We start from the raw sequence: 22,622 nt of genomic DNA on the forward strand, positions 1-22,622 counted from the left end.
TGTTCAGGGGCTGGGGCCCTGCTGGTCTTTCAAACCCAGTAATGAGCTTGGACAGGCTCGGGGCTGTTTACTTAAGGTACCAGTAGCTCTGGACAAAATCGATCTTTATGCAGGGTTTAGACCTCCCTTGGCTTCACCTCTGTAGAATGTGGGGTGTCTGGAGGTCTGTGTATCTGAAGGACACTGGGAAATGTGAGGAGAAGATGTTTCCTCTTTAAAATTCGAAGGTCTTGTCACCCGCACCCTTCTGCTAGTCACAGATGCCAGTCACTGTTGTCTTATACTTGTCCCGTTGTAGCCACTTACCTGCCTCGCTCCTGAAGGCGATGAGCTTCCTGTCACTGGAAGTTCGCTTCTCTGTGGCCTCACCTGTGGAAGTTCTCACAAATGCTGCTTCTCCTCTGACCCAGATCATGGCTCACGTAGACGAAGCAGCCCGCCGGTTGTCCAAAACTGGATCAACCCTCTATGCAGTGCTGGAACTTAAGAAGGGTGCTTCACCTGAAGACGTCAAAAAGGCCTACAGGTTCAGATATCAGCCCCTTATTGATTCCTGCAATTCTCCCCCTTGAACCCTTTTCCCTCTACCTTGCTTTCTGACCCATTTTTAAATCCCCAAGCCTTCACTTTGGGGCCAGGTGGGACCATCATCCTCTTCATTGTGACACGGGAAGGAATGTAGACTTGGGCTGCGTGCCTCCATCCTTTGTACCACATCTCATGCATTCTTTTTTCACCATCTAGAGACCTATCCCTGTCATTCACCCTAACCCTCCCTCCCCAGCCATTCCCATCCTCTCCCCATCCTCCTTTGGGTATTGCTTGGGTAGGAGACTGGCCTTGAAGTATCATCCAGACAAGAATCCAGGGGACCCTCAAGCAGCAGAAATATTCAAGGAGATCAACACAGCCCACTCCGTACTGAGTGACCCTAAGAAGCGGCAAATTTACAACCGGCATGGCTCATTGGGAATATATATATACGACCACTTTGGCGAAGAAGGCGTCACATACTATTTTACGCTGAATAGCTGTTGGTTCAAGGTACACAATTCTTCCTAGTCTCTTAAGAATAAGGAAGCAGGGGCAACCCTCCACTCTTAGGACAGCTAATCCCCCTCTCCTAGGGCACATGCTTCTGTTGTCTCATATAGCAGGTGCTGGAAGGATTGAGGGAGGGGAGCTTGAATGGAAATACACAAGAGCTGCCGGATTGAAGCCATTCTTTCCCACCTTTTAGACGCTTGTCCTCCTGTGTGCTCTGCTTACCTGCTGCTGCTGCTGCTGCTGCTGCTGCTTTTGCTGTGGAACACTTAAGCCACCACCCGAGGAAGCAGCTAAGAAAAAATATGAGCCGAATGTCCAGAATCAGCCTCCAAGGCCAGGTGAGAACCACAGGCAGGGACTGGGATGAGAGCTGGAATAGGGATGCAGGAAATGGTTGGGGGTGAAACTGTGAACTCCCAACTATGGGAGCCTCAAGTCAGTATTGGGGCAAAGTGAAGAAAGAGAAGGGGATACACTTGGTTTCTGTTTGTTCGTGCCACACACTGACAGTTTGAATGTGATGTTGGCCTCCTATGACTGTTAAGCTTAATGAATGGGGTGGAAGTTAAGGAAAAGAATGGGGTGGGAGACTGTGCCTAGAAAAGGCAGTAGTCGAAGACAAGTTAGAGGATGCAGTTCTTTGCATTTACTCAAGAGAAAGGTAAAGTGCCTGAGATTATCCCCCTTATTCACACTAGTGCCACCTAGTGATGTGAATGCATAACTGCAAGGTAACCATTCTTTCACCAGTGGACTAAAAACTTGTTACTAAATATGTGTTTTTCAAATTCCATCACAGGACACAGAGAACATTTTAGAAGAGGGGAAGATAATTCTAGTGATGATAATTATTAAAAGATGAAGAAGAGTGAGGTATGAAAACTGAAATGGAGCAATAATTAAAGGGTAAGAAAGAAAAGGTTAGACACTAACTTCAGATGAGTCATTAGTGGAAAGTTTATATCTTTATAGTATGGACTACAGGTATTTGTATCCTTACCTATAGGGGGTTGGCTTTAAATTCTGGGTGATCATTCCTTCTGGTTAATAAGATGCCATCTTCTTCTGCCCTTAGGTGCTGACCCAGTGAGTGTGCCTTCTGCTGCCCAGTCCGCTGGACTCGGTGAAGAGAAGAGCAAGTAGCCCTGTCCTGACATTGACCCTGATTTCCCCCTCTACTTGTAAGACTCCCATCTTCAGAAGCATCGATGGCATCCATCCCAGTGAGGATGCCATCTTTGTACTTGATGGTATAACTGACCCTGGCCATACAGGGTCACCCAGCTATTCTTCGTTTTAGCTGCAGTCCCAATTTTAGTCTGTTAGAGAGCAGCCCTCGTATCCCTACCCTTGTGAGGTCTTAGGCAGTGATGACAGTCTTTTCCTGAGCATTCTTTTTCCTGTGCTGTTCTTGGGATTTGAGCCAATGTCAGCTGGTAGGGTCAGCCACTTGCGATATCTCTCTCAGGATCCTGATAGCCAAGCTGGATGGATCCTGTCCTGGAGCTGCTAACCCTTCTTTGTTGCAGTTCTGTGTGCCAAGAACTCTTAGTGTCAGCCACATTCCTAAGCGAGTACACCTTTCTGGGGGCTGGTCTCATCTTTTTCGGTGCCCATGCCTTTGGCATTGCCAGCCTCATTCCATACCACATGAGACAACTCAGGGAAAGTATCAATGCATTTGAGGCTTAGGGGTAGTTTTCCCACCTTTGGATTCTTCCTGGACTGCGGCTGCCAGCATAGCACCCATTAGCAGGGCGCCTGTGAGTTGACTGAAGTTCACACCTCAGTGCCTGCCTGCCTCCGTCCTTTTGACCACATCTTATGCAAGCTCATCACTATATGTTTTGTTCTTAAAACTGGGGCATGAAACGTGTGATAGGGTAAAGATTGCACTTTTACAGACCCTTTCCCTATGTGTGCCTCATCGCACTGTCTCTTTGGTATCCTCATCACACCATTTCTCGTCTATGCAGGGTCAGAGTCTAGTAACTCCTCAAACTTCTCTCTCCTGACTGGGAGAGGGGCTAAGGGATGTCAGTGAATAAAAGAGCTTTTGTCCAATCCCAGTGCATATGTTGGGCCCCAAAAAGACAAATTGTGCCTGGGATAGAGAAGAAGTAGGAGAAAAAGATAGAGGGCCAGTGTGCACATCTGAAACCAGCCTGCCTTGGAGAGCAGGGGTCCAGGACAGCTGTGGAGCTGGGGCAGAGGCTTCCCAGAGCCTTGTGATGATGACTTTGTCAGTGCTCTAAAATTTCCCTGGAGACTGATTCCCCTGGTGCCCGAAATAGGTCCCTGGCATTCAGGTCTTTTCTGCCCTGCTCAGCTACTCTCAATTTCCTAACAAATTAAAAGTCCTTGGAGTGGCTCCAGTGATGTGTTCATGGACCAGAATCCCACACTTTCTCAGGGGCTTGCTCATGAGGTAGTTCCAGGCCCTGGCACACCTGCCAGCTCCAGCCTCCTGGGCTTCTTTTCCTAGGCGGATATAAGAAAGGTCTGGGCAGAACCAAAAATGGGTCCAGAAGTGTTGAACCAGAGCCTCTCCCTCATCTCTGGTGCCCTTGTTCTGAATCACAGGGTTCGGAGGAAGAGGGCCAAGGTCACTGGCTAAGCCTCAGAGGCAGAAACTTTCACTGACTGTAGGTCTGGCAGGATCTTTCCTCCCACCCTGAGCCATGGATGGTACCTCTCATACAGGCCGATTCAGATTCTGTGTCACTGCCCTGGAAGAGGGGCCCAGGCCAGAGCATGGGGGTCAGGGGCTTACAGGAGCCCCCTAAGAGCCCCTTTGCTGTCCTACCTTCTACCATAAGCGGTGAAGCTCACCCCGCCTCTTGCTCAAGGGAGTCACCGTTCCTGAGTGAGTCAGGGTCACTCGGTGACAGCTGTGGCTCGCCTTACATGAGCTAAATTGGGAGCTGGAATGTCACACACAGATGCCCCTTGTTCCCCACCCCCACGTTAAAAAATAATCTCCTTTCTGGGGAGTGAGAGACAAACAGTGCCGCCCATAGAGTGGACAAGAGTGGTTTGGGAAACAAAAGGAGAAATTCCCAGGGACAGAACCGTTCAGGGAGGGAGGGATAGAAAAAGCTACGTGTGCCTGGCTGGGGTACAGAGCAGAGACTCAAGAGAGACACAGAAGTGTCTGAAAACAGCTATTTAAGACAAGGCAAATTGTTAGAGGAAGGGACAGAAGCGATAGCAGAGCTATTTCGGGAGCGAGGGAGCACGAGAATCTGCAGACTGTCTACAGTAAACGAGGAAGGGTCCAGAGGCAGCGAGGGAAGGCCAGGACCAGGGTCAAGGCCAGGGCAGGCACGACTGCTGAGGGGATGAACTTCACAGTGGGTTTCAAGCCACTGCTAGGGGATGCACACAGCATGGACAGCCTGGAGAAGCAGCTCATCTGCCCCATCTGCCTGGAGATGTTCTCCAAACCGGTGGTGATCCTGCCCTGCCAGCACAACCTGTGCCGCAAGTGTGCCAATGACGTCTTCCAGGTGGGCCGGGGCAGGGGCAGGGCCGGGTAAAGCAGTGCAGACTCGTGGGAGACTTCTCATCAGGTCAGCGCTGAGATCCCAGGAGGTGATGGGAGATGGGTTCCATGAGGTGGGTGGTGGCTGTCCTGGCTGAAGTGCAGAAGAAGAGCCAGGGGTCCTAGCAGATCCCAAAGTAAGCATGAGTCAGCAGCTGCTCTGCAGGCTGGCAAGTACAGCCTGTGCATGGACAGCCGCTGGGATGCTGGTATCTAGAGAGGAAAGGAGACCCCCTTAGAAACCGGGAGGGAAGTGATCCTCCACCAGGCTGTGTGACAGTCTGTGCTAGACTCCGCATTCCAGTTTGGAGTTTGAGATTTCGAGAACAATATGGAAAATCTGGAGAAAATAGCAGTGAGATAATGAAACATGAAAAAATAAACTGTGAGAAAGGTCCATGGTGACAGTGAAACTATTTGTATTTAAAGCAAAGCTGAACGCATCCATCTCTGGGGGGGTGGGCAGAGTTAGACAGTGGGCAGGAGACTGGGAATCCTCCCAGCTGAAGTTCACACCTGTGTCCACCTCAGACTGGTCAGTAAAGGGACCTGCTGGTTAAAATGGATTGAGGTCACTTAAGCAGGGAAAAGGCAGAGAATAAATTGTACATCCCCAAAATGTAACCAGTCTTGGCTTATGTGTGGTCATGGAGCAAAGCATAGTTAATCAAGTTCACAGATATCATTTTAGCTCATGGTTTCAAAAATAAAAGCACATATCAGAATGGTTTATATAAATGGGTTTTCTTTCTTGCCCTGTGCCCTGGTGTAGGTTCTAGTAACCTGTAAAATGAACAAAGATCAGGGAGAGTGAGGGATAAAGGCATGTACACACACACACACACACACACACACACACACACACACCCTTGCAAATGAAGTAGAAACTCAGAATAGACCAGAGCTGGCTGGCTTAGTCGGCATGGCAGCGATAAGGGACATCGTGAGCACTTAGTCTTCATCTGTATCAGAAATTATGAGGAAATGTGTTGAACACAGTGATTTTCAACTTAACCAAGAAAATGTTTCCCTTTTAAGTTGTTTAGGGGCAGCATGTTTGGGGAAAATAATGGGCTGGCTAATTCAGGTCATTCCACAGCTACGCCCTGTGACCCCCCCTTTGCTGTCTGCCATCTTCACTGAACTCCATGGTCTCTCCTGCCATCTTCCCATCAAGGCTTGTTCCCATCTCCTGTTCCTCTACATGTCCAAACCTGCCATTATTTGGCTCCAGAGAACCTCGGAGCCAGTGATTTTCCCTCTCTGGGATCTGCTTATCCCAGGCACTAAGTCATGTACCAGAGGCTATGCCTTCCTTGCCCACTATCTTGGGTTTTCCCTCGGTCTTAGTAACACTGAACATCCTTCAGGCTGAAATGCCTAGGAGGGAATGACAAAAAGATTTTGCCATCCCTTCTCATGAATTTGTAGTGAAACGTCTTTTCATTAGAGCCTGAAATATGTGAAAGCAAAACAAAGTTTTGAGAGTGACGGTAACGTGTTCTGTAAAAAATTGGTCAGAATATTAAAGTGCATGGCACACAGTGTCATTGGGTAGAGGACCCAGGGACGGTCCTACATATGGAGGCTAGAAGCTGTTCCAGTCCCTCCTCTGTATCTAGACACACTGTTTTGGCTCCTTGAAGCTCTGGAATACTGATCTGGGCCCTGAGAGACCTGGGAATTGTTTGGTACAGAATATTTGGGAGAGAATATGATTCCCAGAGCTTTAAGATGGTTCTGTGCATCTGGACCACTGTGTATCCTTTAAAGTGCCGGGCACCCCTGGGCCCTCTAAGGAGAGAAGTTGAACAGCTCATTTCCTTGCTTCTTTATTTGGGGTGGCCTGGTGGGAGGCTGACCCAGTTCTTCAGCTGCACTATGTATACACATCTCAGTAGACCTCCCTCTGCAAGATGAGCATATTTAGTTTCTCACACATTGCCTCCACATTTTGACAACTCTAGGCATAATCAGATTGTCTGTTTTCTAAGTATGGGGACAAGAATAGGACTTGTGGTTTCTCTCTCTTAAAACTACTTAGGAAGAACACCCTTAGAACATTGCCTAGAAAGTTAATAGGACTTAGAAAAGTGATACCAGTATATTATACACCCCCCCACACACACTTTTTTTTTTTTTCAAACGCTATAGGAATTTATATCATGAAAAGTGAATCTTCACCTCAGGCTCTGTGTAATTCCCTTCTCCATTACCAACTTTCTTGGGTATCCTCCCATGGTCCGGTACACGTTTCTGTGTGTGTGTGTATACACACACGTTTAAACTAAATTCATCCTATACCTGCCTTTGTTCACTCTCTTGGCCATTGTTTCATATCCACACATTCTGATATGCACCTTCGTTTTGGGGACTTCCCCGGCGGTCCAGTGGTTAAGGCTCTGCACTTCCACTGCAGGGGGCACGGGTTCGACCCCCTGGTCAGGGAGCTAAGATCCTGCAGGCCTTGCGGCACAGCCAAAAAAAAAAACCAAAGTTAATGCACCTTCCTTTTTCATGGCTATATAGTGGTCCATTGTTGTAGCTGGGCCACAGTCTGTGTAATCTGCACTCTGAAACATTTAGATGATGCTCAGTGTTCTGCTGTTCTAAAAACTGCTGTGATGGGCAACAGACAAGAATTTGGAGGGATTATGATCTTATAACAGCAGGTTAACAAAAGAGCCAGGAAGCAAAATTTTAAAAGTTAAAATATTTCATTGAGGTAATTCCCTGGCAGTCCAGTGGTTAGGACTCCGAGCTCTCACTGCTGAGGGCCCAGGTTCAATCCCTGGTCGGGGAGCTAAGATCCCGCACGCCACACAACACGGCCAAAAAAGAAAAAAAAATTTTTTTTCATTGAAAATGTTGAACCGTATTAAGGGTTTGGGAGGAAATCATCCATAATTCCCACCTCCTCCGACACAATTATTTTCATGTTTGCATATGACTTTCAAGTGCTTGTCTCATACATATTTTTACTTGGTTGCCATCACAATTTAAGTAGTTTTCTTCAGAGCTGTGATACAGCTCGCTCTCTCTCTCTTTCTCTCTCTGAATTTAAACAGAATAAAACACCAAAACACCACATTAACCCCCTCTAATTTCTCTCTCTCTCTTTCCCTGCACTTGCACCCACTCAGCTACCAAGCATTTTGACTAGAGGAAAGCTGTCGGTGTGGGAATTTGACACAAACATCTTCCCATGTTTCTGAATTTGTAAACTCTATTCACTCCTAAACTACTTTAAAACAGCCTTCGGTTTATTTTTATACCTGCCCCCACTTCACTGTGGGCACTTGTTTATGAGCTGCAACCTGCTGTAATTTAACAGGCAACCAGAAGGGCTTGTAAGAAGGTTGATCAGAAACAGCTTTTCTGGACGGTGTCCATGTAGGGAGAAATTTACAGAGATGGGAATAGCAAGAAAGGGGCCTCCTTCTCTCATCAAGGCAGTCTGGGAAGGAGATGACCTCTTTTACTTCATCCCCGAATTCCACTTCTTTACTGGCTAATTGTTAGGACCTGCTGTCATCAAGTATAGGCCAGCTGGTGAAAACCCTACACAGCCTGTCTCCTCGGCCACTTCCACCTGCTACTGAGGGCACCAAGACATCCCCTCCCCAGCCCAGCCTTGGGCAGGTCTCCTTTTTGAGAAGTTGGTTCACTGAAATTTTGTGAATTGTGTTAACCTTGTAGCAGGCTTAGGATCTTCCTTTAGGGAAGAAACGGTTGAGTGGGAAACAAAATCATAGAGACTCAGCATTCCTGGGCTCAAGTCCCACCAGCTTCTTCCTTAATTTGTCATGTGATGTAAAGCAGGTTATTTCACCTCTTTAAGCCTGTTTACACATGTATGGACGAAACAGAGGTTTTATTTTATTTTTTTGGTTTTTTGGCCTCGAGGCATATGGGATCTTAGCTCCCTGACCAGGAATCGAACCCACGCCCCCTGCATTGGAAGGCAAAGGCTTAACCACTGGACCGCCAGGGAAGTCCCTGAAGCGGAGGTTTTAAACTGATCTTTAACATCCTTGTAATTCTAACAATCTGATTTCACAGATTCAAGAAATGTCATTATGGATTTCCATTTTTTCAGGACTTTGCATTCTGTTACTAGCGTCCTACCTTGTCTCACTCTTCTGCTTACCAGCCCTCCTTTCAGCCAGCCTCCATTCACAAACCCCTGTGCCACACTCATTGCTAGCTTCTGTCGGGCAGAGCTAGCTCACCACCCAAAACCCCTTCTCCACCCACAGCTCAGCTTTTGCCGCCAACGCCTGTATTCTTCTAAAGCTCAGAGGAAGAGGGCCAAGGTCACCAGACCAAATGTCTGGTCTTCTGCCACCATTTTCCCAGTTTCTCCAGTGTATTCTGAGGGTCTGGCCCAGAGGATTTGCATGGTCCACTATTCATCATTGGCCAGGCCAATAGTTTAGGGGAGGTAGCCTCCAACAACCCCCCTTCCATCCTGGGCCAGTATCCCCAATCAGCATCACTCTGGATAGCAGGAAAGTAGGAAAACATTCTGAGATAAGAATAGATTTGATAGAGAAACTGCGTTCACAGAGCATCTTTCTAGATGGAACATTTCTATTGGATGCCATGGACCATTACAAAAGAAATAGAAGCCACCATATAGCTCTTATGCCACACAAAACCCCTGATCATGGCCTAGAATTCCATGTATTTATTCCATTCCATTTTATCCTTCACAGTGAAGAAAGAACAGTTATTTCATGTCCTGTGGTTCTCTGTGGTCATATATTTTTAAGGTCTAGATTAGGATTTTTAATGATCATTTGTACAGTGCTTTATAATTTATAGAGTACCTTCACATGTGTGATTCCATTTGAGTTAGAATCAATGTTATTTCCATTTTACAGGGGAGAACACAGGAAACAGGTTACAGTCACACAAACAAAGGGACAGAGTAGGGACGTAAATCTAGGTGTTCTGTTTCCTAGAGTGATGGAATTTTCTCTACACATCACATTATTGGCCTGTGAAATTTTACTTTATGGGGCTGGCTCCCTTGTGTAAATGTAAGATTTAAGCAAAGTTATTTCTTAGTCTTGAAAGAGAAAGATAAGCAGAAGCAGAAGATAGCTTATGCTAACTGGATATTGGTCAGCTGAGAGATCTTTAGCCCAAGGTGGAGACTGTCAGCTATGGAGACGTATTAAGGAAGTTGCCATGCGCACCTCAGAGTGTAAAGTTCCTATTTGTGATGAGACCATCTGGGGACTCACGATCAGGGCAGGAAGTAATCTCTTTTTGTGCTATAGATCCCTTTTTAGTTTGTGAAGCCTATGGATCCTAAGGACAATGTATGTGTGTGTTTTTTTAAGAACAGGGTTTTTAAGTGCATAAATTATACATGATTATAAAGAAAACCAATTGCATTAGAACACAGCATGCAGTCTCAGTAGGGGTGATATGCTCCAACTATATCTGTGGTATTAAAAAAAAATTATTGCAATTTTACATTTTATTTATTTTCTGCTCTTATGTAAAACTTTATTCCCCAGCTCTGTTGAGGTATAATTGACAAAATTATATATATTTAAGGGATACAACATGATAATGTGATATATCTATACATTGTAAAATGACTACCACAATCAAGGTAGTTAACACATTCATCACAGTTTCCATTTTTGTGTGTGAGGGGTCTAGACTCTCTCAGCAGATGCCAAGTACACAATATAGTGTCATTAGCTACAGTCACCATGCTGTACATCACCTCCCGGGAACTTCATTTTATAAGTGCAAGTTTGTGCCCTTTGACCAACAGCTACCCATTTCCCCACCACAAGCCTCTGGCAACTGACTTTCTAATCTCTGCTTCTATGAGTTTGACATTTTTAAGATTTGTGGTGTTAAAATTTAATTGCGGGGGATAGCAATTGGGGGGGAAATGTCTTAAAATGCTCTTAGAAGAGGCAGGAGTGAAAAAAAGCTTGAGAAACGCTGGAATATAATTACCAAAATAATTAGAACACGTTTTTTGATAGAGTAATATATGTGCTTCTCGATAAACCGTTAAATAATGAGATGGGGGACTTCCCTGGCGGGCCAGTGGTTAGGACTCTGCGCTTCCACTGCACGGGGCACAGGCTCGATCCCTGGTCAGGGAACTAAGATCCCACATGCCTCGCGGTGCAGCCAAAAAAAAAAAAAGAAAAGAGAGAGAGAGAAGGAACAGTGGGCCTAATAACTACTATAGTTTAGAAGTAGTGATAAGCATAAATTGTTTTTGGAGATTTGATCAACAACTGTGATCAATAATGTGATATGAAAATACCCGTTGGTGACAAAGTCACAGGTACTGCTAAACCTACGTGGTTTGTTGCCTACCTTCATAATTGAAGAAAGCGCTCAAGTTCTGCTCGGCACGTTAGTGAAAATGAAGATGTAATTGTTTTCCCATCGAGGCTCACAGACTCCTTAAGTTGTAGTCATGGATCTTTTGGGGGCTGTGGCCCCCAGGTTAAGTTCTCCAGCATTTATTCCCCAGCTCTGTTGAGGTATAATTGACAAAATTATACATTTTGTCACACAAAATGTATACAGCATACAGCTTCCGGTGTCTTCCCAAGCATCCAGGCTTGAAATGCCTGAATTGTCTTACTCCCTCCTTTCCCCACAGCCCACCCACAGCCAAGTTGACTGGCCAGATTCCACCTCTGGCATCCCTAGTCTTTGCAGGATTACTGCCACTATCTGAGGGCAAGCCTGTGACCTGCACTGACTATGGCTCTTGCTTCTGATCTGTGCCTTTAGATCAGAAGCAAAAGCCATAGTCTCCTCTCCCATGTATCCAAATCATCTCTGTTAGATTAATATTCTCTCTAATTTTCTCTTGCAGTTTAGAAACCTTGCCTATAAAGTTAAGTTTAGATCTTTACCCTTGGATTCAAAGCCCTCCATGTTTTTACCACAATTATTTTTAAAAAGCCCTTCTTGAGGGCTTCCCTGGTGGCGCAGTGGTTAAGAATCCGCCTGCCAATGCAGGGGACATGGGTGAGAGCCCTGGTCCAGGAAGATCCCACATGCCGCGGAGCAACTAAGCCCGTGCGCCACAACTACTGAGCCTGCGCTCTAGAGCCCACGAGCCACAACTACTGAGCCCACGTGCCACAACTGCTGAGCCCACTGCCACAACTGCTGAAGCTCACGTGCCTACAGCCCGTGCTCCGCAACAAAAGAAGACACCGCAACAGAGTAGCCCCTGCTCGCCATAACTAGAGAAAGCCCGCGTGCAGCAACGAAGACCCAACGCAGCCAAAAGAAAAAAAAAAAAGCCCTTCTTGGTAAAAACCTACCTTTCTAGCTCCTCCCCGACCCCGCAACCCACGCCCGTCTCAGGACTCCTCGGTCTGTAACCTAAACTCCTATAGTATCTCTGGTCTCCTGAAACTCTTTCCTAACGACCATCTCCTGCTTCCTGTCTACCCTGTCTTCAAATGGTATCTTCTTAAACACCTCCTCCCTCGCACTAACATAGTTCCTTACGGTCTCCTAAATAGCATTTTCACTTGTTAACTCGTCTGGCACTCTAGCGCCCCCTTTTCATTCACGGCAGGATTGAGCATTGCACTTCATTAAAGTAAAGGTTTTTTTTCTTCCTCGAAACCCAAAGTCCTTGTACAAAATTTGGAAATTATATTAAAAAAAAAAAAAAAGGAATCACCCACAATTCTATCACTCAATGGAAATGATTGCCAAAATGTTTAATTTTTAGTTTGTGTATTTTATAAAGTAATTTCATGGTCTATACAAAGATATTTGGTAAATGTAGATGACTACAAAGAAGAAATTTTAAAATCCTGTAAATCCCATCACCCACTTCAAAATTGGGATCCTACTGTCTATATAGACTTATATCCTGCTTTCTTCATGGGTCTCTCCCCATGTTAAGAACTGTTAAAGATAGTTGCATAATAATTCCTCTATAACTCATTTAATATTTACTATTAAATAACCAGCATGTTAACTATCTGAAAAAGCAATTTTACTGTTCATTCTGGTTACAAAAATAATACAGGTGTATTACATAAAATTTAAACTTCACAGATAATACAAATTGTAGAATGTATAAATCCATCTAAATACACTAGGGCTGTTTCAGAGGAGATGGGATTTCAGGAAGTGCTGGCATCAGGCAGGAAGAGGGCGATCCAGGGACAGCTAGGGACTGGCAAAAACAAGTGAGATACCGGATCACAGGAGCCAAAAGGTTAAACAGAGTGGGATATGGTGGCCTGCAAGTTGTGAGAGGAGAAGGTTGTTATGAAAACCAACAACTCCCTTCCCCCACACTGGTCAGTATTCTTACCATAAATATATCCATTAAGGCTCCTTGCTCAGAAAACATCAGCCTTTGAAAGGAGCTAGTGCTAAGTACAAATCCTCTTTTTAGATCTGAGGAAATTTGAGCCCTAAGAGAAATTATTTTCCCAAGGTCATAAATGGCAAATCCCAAACCAGATCTTCAGATCAGTTACTTTCCCTACATCATCCTGCATTAAATGCCCTCTGTTAAAATATAGAGATGTTGCCAAGAATGGGTAACAATTTTATCTACATATCCAGTACAGGTGACTTTCTCAAGGTAGCCACCTAGCATTTGCAAAAGGTTTGGGACACAAGACACACAAATTTTGATAAGGGGAGTCAGAAAAGGGTTAGAGCAAACATCCCAAACTTCATTCTCATTTCACCTTCCTGGTGTTTGCCAAAGCTGTGTACCACCTATGCTATGCTTGAGTATTTCTATTTAAAAGAACTCACATTTTAAAAACTTTTTATTTTACAATATATTGGAGTATAGTTGATTAACAATGTTGTGGAAAAGAACTCTTTTTTTAAATAAATTTATTTTTGGCTGCGTTGGGTCTTCGTTGCTTCACACGGGCTTTCTCTAGTTGCGGCGAGCAGGGGCTACTCTTCGTTGCGGTGCACGGGCTTTTCACTGGGGTGGCTTCTCGTTGCAGAGCACGGGCTCTAGGCACGCGGGCTTCAGTAGCTGTGGCACGTGGGCTCAGTAGTTGTGGCTCGCAGGCTCTAGAGTGCAGGATCAGTAGTTGTGGCACACGGGCTTAGCTGTTCCACGGCATGTCGGATCTTCCCAGACCAGGGCTCGAACCTGTGTCCCCTGCATTGGCAGGTGGATTCTTAGCCACTGCGCCACCAGGGAAGTCCGGGAATTTCTTTAGAATAATAAGAAGTTAACACTTTAGCCCATCATAAAGCTAGAACGGATTAGCTTGAGATTATTCAAGGCTATGTTTATGCATCTGTCCTCAGTAACTGGAATTGTACGAATATTGTTGAGTTTAGTTTAAAGACTGGGTTAAAGTGTGAGATCACTGGGCTTTTGTTTGCTTAATACAATAATCTTTCAATATTTAGAATCCAAGTGAGCAAGATGGTGTTAGGAGAGCTCTAAGCCTGCAGACTTACTCCTGGAAGGATCTTACTTCTCTTTGATTTGCTGGTGGCAAGCATATAAAGGTGCTCAGTAAATGTCTGAATGGGAGGAAAGGGGGCGTGTTCTAAAGTCTTGACCCAGAGCGAAAACAAACTGCTAAGTAGCCTCTCCTAACCTCCCTCTCTGACTGCACTCTTCCTCTATACTCATTATTTAACAGTCAACACATGTTTAGAGGGCCTATTATGTGTCAAGCACTGTGCTGTGGGCTTTCCAGACATTACTGAATTAACCCTCAAGAATTTCTCGTAGGTGGCGCAGTGGTTGAGAGTTCGCTTACCGATGCAGGGGACACGGGTTTGTGCCCCGGTCCGGGAAGATCCCACATGCCGCGGAGCGGCTGGGCCCGTGAGCCATGGCCGCCGAGCCTGCACGTCTGGAGCCCGTGCTCCGCAACGGGAGAGGCCACAACAGTAAGAGCCCCGTGTACCGCAAAAAAAAAAACCACGTGATTTTTCATGGATTTTGTCATTTAGAATGATAAATATTTCAGCTTTAAAAGTGAGTTCTGGGACTTCCCTGGTGGCGCAGTGGTTAAGAATCCGCCTGCCAATGCAGGGGACACAGGTTCGAGCCCTGGTCTGGGAAGATCCCACGTGCCGTGGAGCAACGAAGCCAGTGCGCCACAACTACTGAGCCTGCGCTCTAGAGCCCGTGTGCCACAACTACTGACCCCGTGAGCCACAACTACTGAGCACGTGTGCCAAAACTACTGAAGGCCGCGTGCCTATAGCCTGTGCTCCACAGCAAGAGAAGCCACCGCAATGAGAAGCCCGCGCACCGCAAGGAAGTGTAGCCCCTGCTCGCCGCAACTAGAGAAAGCCTGTGCACAGCAATGGAGACCCAACGCAGCCCAAAATAAATAAATAAAAATTTTTTAAAAATTCCCCCCAAATGTAATATTTATTTATTTATTTATTTATTTATTTTGGTATGTGGGCCTCTCACTGTTGTGGCCTCTCCCGTTGCGGAGCACAGGCTCTGGACGTGCAGGCTCAGTGGTCATGGCTCACTGGCCCAGCCGCTCCGCGGCATGTGGGATCTTCCCGGACCGGAGCATGAACCCATGTTCCCTGCATCGGCAGGTGGACTCTCAACCACTGCGCCACCAGGGAAGCCCCAAATGCAATGTTTATGATGTGCCTGTCACTCTCCCCAAGATAAGTCACCCAATTCACAGTGGGGCCACATTTCCTGCCTTGCCTACATCTCTTGCTACCAAAGGATCAAATAAGACTCTGGACTTGGATGCCCTCTATGTGCTGTAGGTGCTGCTGCACACGCATTAGGGTCCTGGTTGATGTAGAACAGAAGGATTTGGAGAATTTTATGGAACCCAATTGCAGGAAATACATCTGAACATACAAAGTCACAGGTGACTGCTCTCTCCATTACTCTCTAGGAGTTCATGGTGTTCCAGCCAATTAGGATTAGGTTCGGCTGTAAAAGACAGAAAACCAAAAATAACAATGGCTTCAAGTAGGTAAAACTTTGTTTTTTCTCTCCAGTGAAAGTATGGGTAGGTAGTCCAGGACTGTCTCATAAGAGACTCACTCCTTTTATCTTGTTGCCATTCTCGACATGTGGCTACTTCATGGCTCAAGGTGGCTGCTTCAACCTACGCCAGTCCATATATTTTTTTTAAATTTATTTACTTTATTTATTTATTTTTAGCTGCGTTGGGTCTTCGTTGCTGTGTGCAGGCTTTCTCTAGTTGCGGTGAGCGGGGGCTACTCTTCGTTGCGGTGCACGGGCTTCTCATTGCGGTGGCTTCTCTTGTGAAGCACAGGCTCTAGGCACACAGGTTTCAGTTGTTGTGACACATGGGCTTCAGTAGTTGTGGCTTGCAGGCTCTAGAGCGCAGGCTCAGTCATTGTGGCACACGGGCTTAGTTGCTCCGCGGCATGTGGGATCTTCCAGGTCAGGGATCAAACCCGTGTCCCCTGCATTGGCAGGCGGATTCTTAACCCCTGCGCCACCAGGGAAGTCCTGCCAGTCCACCTTCAATCCAGCCAGCAGGAAGGAGAGAAGAGGAGGAGTAGGGCATGCCCTTCCCATTAAAGATACTTCCTAGAAATTGCACAAAACATTTCTATTTATATACCATTGGCCAGAACGCAGTCACCTGGTCACACCCAACTGGAAGGGAGGCTTGGTCACATGGTCTTTTTTCCATGTGTCTTGCTAAAAACTCAGAGCCTCTATTATTGAAGAAGAAGGGGTGAATATCAAGCAACAATAAGCAGTATTTACAAGTCTTTCATCTCTGCTGCTCTCCCCAGATTGACTTTCTCTTCCTTGCAGACCAGCCTTCTCTGTTCACAGTGTCTGACCCCTCACACTGTCCACTTGCACAGATTTTGGGGTGGCCACAATGTCAGCTTTTAGCCCAACTTCACAAGTCTTTTTTCAGTTCAAAAGCTGCACATGGTCTAGTCACCTCAGCCTCTGTGACTCGATTCCAAGTTCCTAGAGAGAAAATTTGATTGGTCCTGTTGGGTCAGGTGATCACCTCCTCAACTCTGAGCCAAGCATCGGTGGCCTGGGTCATGGCAGGGCTCTCCCTTTTAGGATGGGATGGAGCAAGTTCCCTAAGAGGTGTAAGCGGGAGGAAGTGGTGAGCAGCTCTGGTAAACCCTTCTTCTGAGCTTCCTCCTGTCATAACACGCAGCCCATTGGATGTGGTCGTCAGTTTGCTCTCCCTGATGGTAATGTGTTGTACCTGTTCATGTTTCATCCCCAGAGCCTAGCAATTACCTGACACACTCAATGTTTACGGTAGAATGAATAATCCAGTCTTGTCCTTAATTGTACAGAGGTTGAATGTTTGCCCAAATAGGCGTAGTAGGGCAGTGTCGGGGCAGCACAAGAACCCAGGACTACTGATTCCCAGTCCCTGGAGTGATTTTCCCGAATTACCCAGCTCAATATGTCTGCCCCATTGTTCAGCACTTGTCTCCGTGCCCCTGACCGTGGCTGCAGAGAACGTCCCCCAGATGTGGCCTGTGAGAACCCCAGGCTGGAGGACTGCAACACTCAGAGTCCATTTCCTACTTTGGTCTTCCTGCTGAGGTCAATGTCTCCCCACAGCTCCAAGCTGGGCCCCTTTGAGGAGAGCTTGCCCTACCTAGGCTTGATCAAGCTAGGCTCTGGATGTAGGGACAGTCAAGGAGGTGGGCTGAGTAACAAGGCAAAGGTGGGAAAGTCTCCATGGCCACCCACCAGGAGCTGCTCTCAGAGGAGCGCGCAGCCATAGAAAAGAGCTGATGCTTCCTCTTCACCACTCTCCTACTCCCCAGTCCCCGTGATATCCCCCCTGCCTCCTCCCAGTTCCCCCATGACTCACTGTGCCTTTCTCTCACGCTCCCCGTCCCCACAGGCCTCAAACCCGCTGTGGCAATCCCGGGGTTCCACCACTGTGTCTTCAGGAGGCCGTTTCCGCTGCCCGTCTTGCAGGCATGAGGTCGTCCTGGACCGACATGGTGTCTACGGCCTGCAGCGGAACCTGCTAGTGGAGAACATTATCGACATTTACAAGCAGGAGTCCTCCCGGTGAGCTGTTAGGTTCTCTTGTTTCTCTAAAGTGCAGGGCCTGGGACACAGGCAGGGAACACATCAGGGCCAGAAGAGAGGAGCTGAAACGATCAACCTGCCTCTTCAGTTTAGTGATGAGAGGACTGGACCTGAGAAGAGGAGGGACTTGCCCCCAGCTCGTCAGGTCACCCAGCTCAGGCAGCCTCTGATTCCTGGTTAGTGCTTCCCCCTCTTCACCTGGGAAGGGGCTGGCCATCCACCAGCAAGGTCCTTGCCAACCCTCCATGACGTCCCGCCCCACGGGACTTCCCTGCCCTGGAATAGAAACTACTCTTGGATCTAGGTCTCCACTGTGCCATAGCTCTATTCCTCAAAGGAAGAGCCCCATGGAAGTCACTCGCCTGCCCAGCCACAGCACCAGCTGCAGGGGCAGAGAAGGTGGCGCTGAGTGGTGGAGGCTGAAGAGAAGGTGTTCATGGAGCCTCACACTCTTGCCCCCCACCCAGCCTGGCCCCTGACCCTCCTGCCACCCTGCCCGCTACCCTCCAGGCCGCTGCATTCCAAGGCTGAGCAGCACCTCATGTGCGAGGAGCACGAAGATGAGAAGATCAATATCTACTGCCTGAGCTGTGAAGTGCCCACCTGCTCTCTCTGCAAGGTCTTCGGCGCCCACAAGGACTGTGAGGTGGCCCCACTGCCCACCATTTACAAACGCCAGAAGGTATCAAGCAGCAGAGGGAGCAGGCGTGTGGGGGTGGGGACATAGGACAGGGTCTCAAACTATAGCCTCTTAGTCCACTTGGTTTCAAAGGCAGGCAGATCAGGGCTGAGGTCCCAAGTCTATGCGTGACTCAGTGTGTGACCTTGGGTAAGTCACTTGTCCTCTCTGGCCCTCATGTTCCTCACTTGTAAAATGGGGATGAAAATGCTTACCCCTGAGATCTGTAAGGATAAAATGAGAAATGGATGCAGTATGGTGGACTCTCAAGGCCATCTCACTGTCACACATCTAGATTCTACATAAAACATAATTTAAAAGTTAAATTGGTAGACACGTAGGAAGTAAAGGAAAGCTCCAAGTGCCGGTGAGGTGGGGAGAGGAGGAGGGGAAGTGGGATGAGAACAGAACCCTGAGTGATAAGCACGGAAAAGGCAGGATTTCCCACAGGGCAAATTATTACTGAACTAGAGAGATGAGATTATGCCTCCAAACTCCTAAAAGGTGGGGGGCCTGCAGTGAGGACCCCCAAGGATCCCAGCTTAAACTGGAATCCCAGGAATCCCTAAAGTGGTCAGTTGTGCCACCTGGCTTTTGACAAAAGCAAATGCAAATTCTGCCTGGAGGAAAAACCCTCAATTTAGGCCTTGGGTTTTTCTTAGATTAAGAACAACAAAAGATTATCTCATGATTGAAGATACACAAAGAAATTCAGATACTGGAATTACTGAAGAATGAAAAGTCACTTTGCATAAAATACTTTAAAATGGAATTTAAAAATAAGCAATAGGGACTTCCCTGCTGGTCCAGTGGTTAAGAATCTGCCTTCCAATGCAGGGACCAGGGTTTGATCCCTGGTCAGGGAACTAGGATCCTACATGCTGTGGGGCAACTAAGCCTGCACACCACAATGAAGAGCCCGTGTGCTGCAACAAAGACCCTGCATGCCACAAGTAAGGCCCAATGCAGCCAAAAATAAATAAATAAATAAATATTTTTAAAAAGCAATAATAGACTATCAAAAATGCAGATTTGACAAAGAACCAAATAGAGCTTTTAGAAACGAAAATATAATTGTTGACATAAAACATTCAAAGGATGAATTAAATGACAGATTTCTCTCAGGAAGAGAGGACTGGGGAATTCCCTGGCAGTCCAGTGGTTAGGACTCCACAATTTCACTGTTGAGGGCCCGCGTTCAATCCCTGTTCAGGGAACTAAGATCCCACAAGCCACAGGGCATGGCAAAAAAAATTTTTTTTAATTAAAAAAAAAAGATGGGTAAGAGGGGACTGAAAAAACAACTTAGAATACAGCACTGGGAGATGAGGAGGTTGAGAATGAGAAGGTCTAACATATATCTAATCAGAGTCACAGAACGAGAGAATAAAGAGAATGGAAAAGAGGCAATATTGTCCTAATGGCTAATCATGAAGAATTTTTCAAAATTGATGGAATACATGAATCTACAGATAAGGCAGCTAGGCCAGTGCCTGGCATTTGGTGGATATTTGGTGAATGTCTCTTCCTTTCTCATTTGGTGGTGGACGGCTTCCTCTCTCTACCTCCTTCCAGAATCCATAGAGTGTGCTTCCACACTTCTTGAGCGGCTCCAAACTCTCTAGATCTGTCAGAGCTGCCCTGAAGATGCCCTAATGGTGGAGTGGAGGGGGCAGTCCTTTCCTGGGCAGCCTGGCCAGGGTGGGAGGGGCACAGCTCTTGACTAGGTCCTCCAGCCCTAAGTGCTGGCCTGTGTGTGTGTGGCAGAGTGAGCTCAGTGATGGCATCTCAATGCTGGTGGCAGGCAACGACCGTGTGCAAGCAGTGATCACACAGATGGAGGAGGTGTGCCAGACCATTGAGGTGAGACTGGGATGGGAGGGAGGGAAAGTTTCTGGACTCCTGGACGTGGATCACAAGTAGTGGGATGTGCTTACCAGGCTGTTGGTTTGAATCCCAGCTCTGTCCCTGACTAGCTCTGTGACTTTGGTCCAGTAACTTAACTTCTCTGTGTTCAGTTTTTCTTGTTTTTAACTATATAAAACAGTGATGAGAGAATGATATGTTAGCTACCTCATTGGATCTTTTTGAGAATTAAATGAGATAATACAAGTAATATAGACAGCACTCATGAAGCTTCTTTAAAATATAGTGTTATCTGCTGAGAGAGTAGATCTTCAAAGTTCTCATCACAGGAAAAGAAAATTGTAATCTGTGTATGGTGCTGGATGTTAACTAGACATATTGTGGTGATCATTTCAAAATATATACAAATATTGAATCATCATGTTGTATACCTGAAGCTAATATAATGTTATATGTCAAGTAAACCTTAACAAAATATATATCATTATTATTACTGAAAAGATCTGGGAATCAGCAGCCCTTGGCTGGAGTTCTGTCTCTGCCACTAATTTGTGGTGTAATCGACAGGTTACTTTTCTTCTTGGCTGTCTGTGACTTCAGTTAAGTCGGGAGTGGGACAAGTAGCCCCAGTGCTCTCCCGGTTACGAGGTCTCATCCTTGCTTCCGGTCTTTCAGGACAACAGCCGGAGGCAGAAGCAGTTGCTAAACCAGAGGTTTGAGGCCCTGTGCGCAGTTCTGGAGGAGCGTAAGGGTGAGCTGCTGCAGGCGCTGGCCCTGAAGCAGGAGGAGAAGCTGCAGCGCGTCAGGGGCCTCATCCGCCAGTACGGAGACCACCTGGAGGCCTCCTCTAAGCTGGTGGAGTCCGCCATCCAGTCCATGGAGGAACCGCAGATGGCGCTCTACCTGCAGGTGGGCTTTGGGGGATGGTGTCAGGCTGCCTAGTGGCTGCAGTGGGGGCCTTGGCACAGGGAGATGGTGTTCAAGTCCTATCTCTGGCACCTACTTGCCCCACGGCCTTGGGCAAATCACCCTCTCTGAGTCCATTATTTCCTTAACGAATTGGGACGCGCATCCCCACCGACCCCGCAGGACTGTGTTGGGCATCAGAAATGGGACTTTGCCAGAGATTGGCACAATGCTTACTCTCACCCTCTTTTCTTCCCTGCAGCAGGCCAAGGAGCTGATCAATAAGTGAGTAGGTGGAGTGGGAAGGTAAAGGAAGGGGCCGCGGGGGCTCCGCTCCCACCGGGAGGGGGTGAGGGTGCTGGGTGCTTCCAAATGAGCCGCTGCCGCTGCGGTTGCCGCAGGGTCGGGACAATGTCAAAGGTGGAGCTGGGTGGACGGCCGGAGCCGGGCTATGAAAGCATGGAGCAATTCACCGTGAGCGTGGAGCATGTGGCCGAAATGCTGAGGACCATCGACTTCCAGCCAGGTGAGGGAGCGAGGATGGGAGGGGGCGGCGGGCCGCTAGGACTAAGCGTCCAGACCCTCCAGGTTGGGGGTCGGGGGACAGGTGCAAGACGGCCAGAGAATCGGGGACTCCAGCTCACCCAGCCTTCCTTCCGCGCAGGCGCTTCTGGGGAGGAAGAGGATGAGGAGGTAGCGTTGGACGGGGAAGAGGGCAGCGCAGGGCCAGAGGAAGAGCGGCTGGAGGGGCCGGAAGGTGAGTGTGGGCATTGGCGGGGTCTGCCTGGTACCGCCCCTCCCCCGGCGATCTCCCTCTCTGCTGCAAAAAGGATCGCTTGGGGCCCCTACTCCCAACCTCAACCAGGAGGGGTGCACGCCCCCTAGCGCGCGTGCTGAAGTACAACTTTCTTTCCCACCATCCATTCCTCTGGGGGTTTGGAAGTCCGAGTTGGGTGGGGAAGTGGAGGAGAAACCCTCCTGGCTGGGGAAAAGGAGTGAGCTGGGCTTCGGAGTTGCCTTGTCTCTTTGGAGCGCCCGCCCACCGAGCTTTCTTTCCCGGGGACAGGCCTGCACTGACTCGCCCCTGTTGGGGAGGCTGCGCACCGGCGGCCTGGCGCTCGGGTGGTGAAGGACCTGAGCAGGGACCACCCGCCACCCAGCTCGGAGCGCCGCCGCGGGGGAGGGGCTCAATAAAGGGCTAATGCATCCCGACCCGCAGCTCCTTTCACTGCTCACTCTCTCAGCCTCGGCTTCGGCGACGATCGCATCACCATCCATCCCAACCTTCTCCTAATCTGGGACCATTTCGGGGGCGGAAGTGGAATGAACCCCTGTTGGGCACCTCCTCGATATCAGGCACGGATTCGCAAGCCCAGTGCCAAGAGGGTCGGTGGTGGTGCGGCGGCACCGGGGCTTGAGTTCCTGGGAGACTTGGGGACGATGGGGACCGCAGGACCCTGGCTGAAAGCCGTTCTCGCGGAGCCCTCCCGCAGCATCTGGTCCCCTCTCGC

At 47.9% G+C, this 22,622-nt stretch overlaps 2 protein-coding genes across 2 annotated transcripts; both read left to right on the top strand.

Annotated features, from left to right (window-relative positions):
• The first annotated feature begins 413 nt into the window (after nucleotides 1-413).
• DNAJC5G (DnaJ heat shock protein family (Hsp40) member C5 gamma) lies at nucleotides 414-1,902 on the top strand. The gene is made up of 4 exons (XM_032652232.1): nucleotides 414-526; nucleotides 831-1,044; nucleotides 1,241-1,385; nucleotides 1,847-1,902. Exons 1-4 carry the CDS (start codon nucleotides 414-416, stop codon nucleotides 1,900-1,902), a joined length of 528 nt encoding a protein of 175 aa, XP_032508123.1.
• Nucleotides 1,903-4,049: 2,147 nt separating this feature from the next.
• TRIM54 (tripartite motif containing 54) lies at nucleotides 4,050-22,250 on the top strand. The gene is made up of 9 exons (XM_032653011.1): nucleotides 4,050-4,556; nucleotides 17,467-17,639; nucleotides 18,171-18,342; nucleotides 20,107-20,202; nucleotides 20,881-21,114; nucleotides 21,374-21,396; nucleotides 21,513-21,637; nucleotides 21,776-21,868; nucleotides 22,178-22,250. Exons 1-9 carry the CDS (start codon nucleotides 4,389-4,391, stop codon nucleotides 22,186-22,188), a joined length of 1,095 nt encoding a protein of 364 aa, XP_032508902.1. The 5' UTR covers nucleotides 4,050-4,388; the 3' UTR covers nucleotides 22,189-22,250.
• The last annotated feature ends 372 nt before the right edge of the window (nucleotides 22,251-22,622 follow it).

The sequence above is a fragment of the Phocoena sinus genome, chromosome 13 (genome assembly GCF_008692025.1).
Source record: "Phocoena sinus isolate mPhoSin1 chromosome 13, mPhoSin1.pri, whole genome shotgun sequence".
In the NCBI taxonomy this organism is placed as follows: domain Eukaryota; kingdom Metazoa; phylum Chordata; class Mammalia; order Artiodactyla; family Phocoenidae; genus Phocoena; species Phocoena sinus.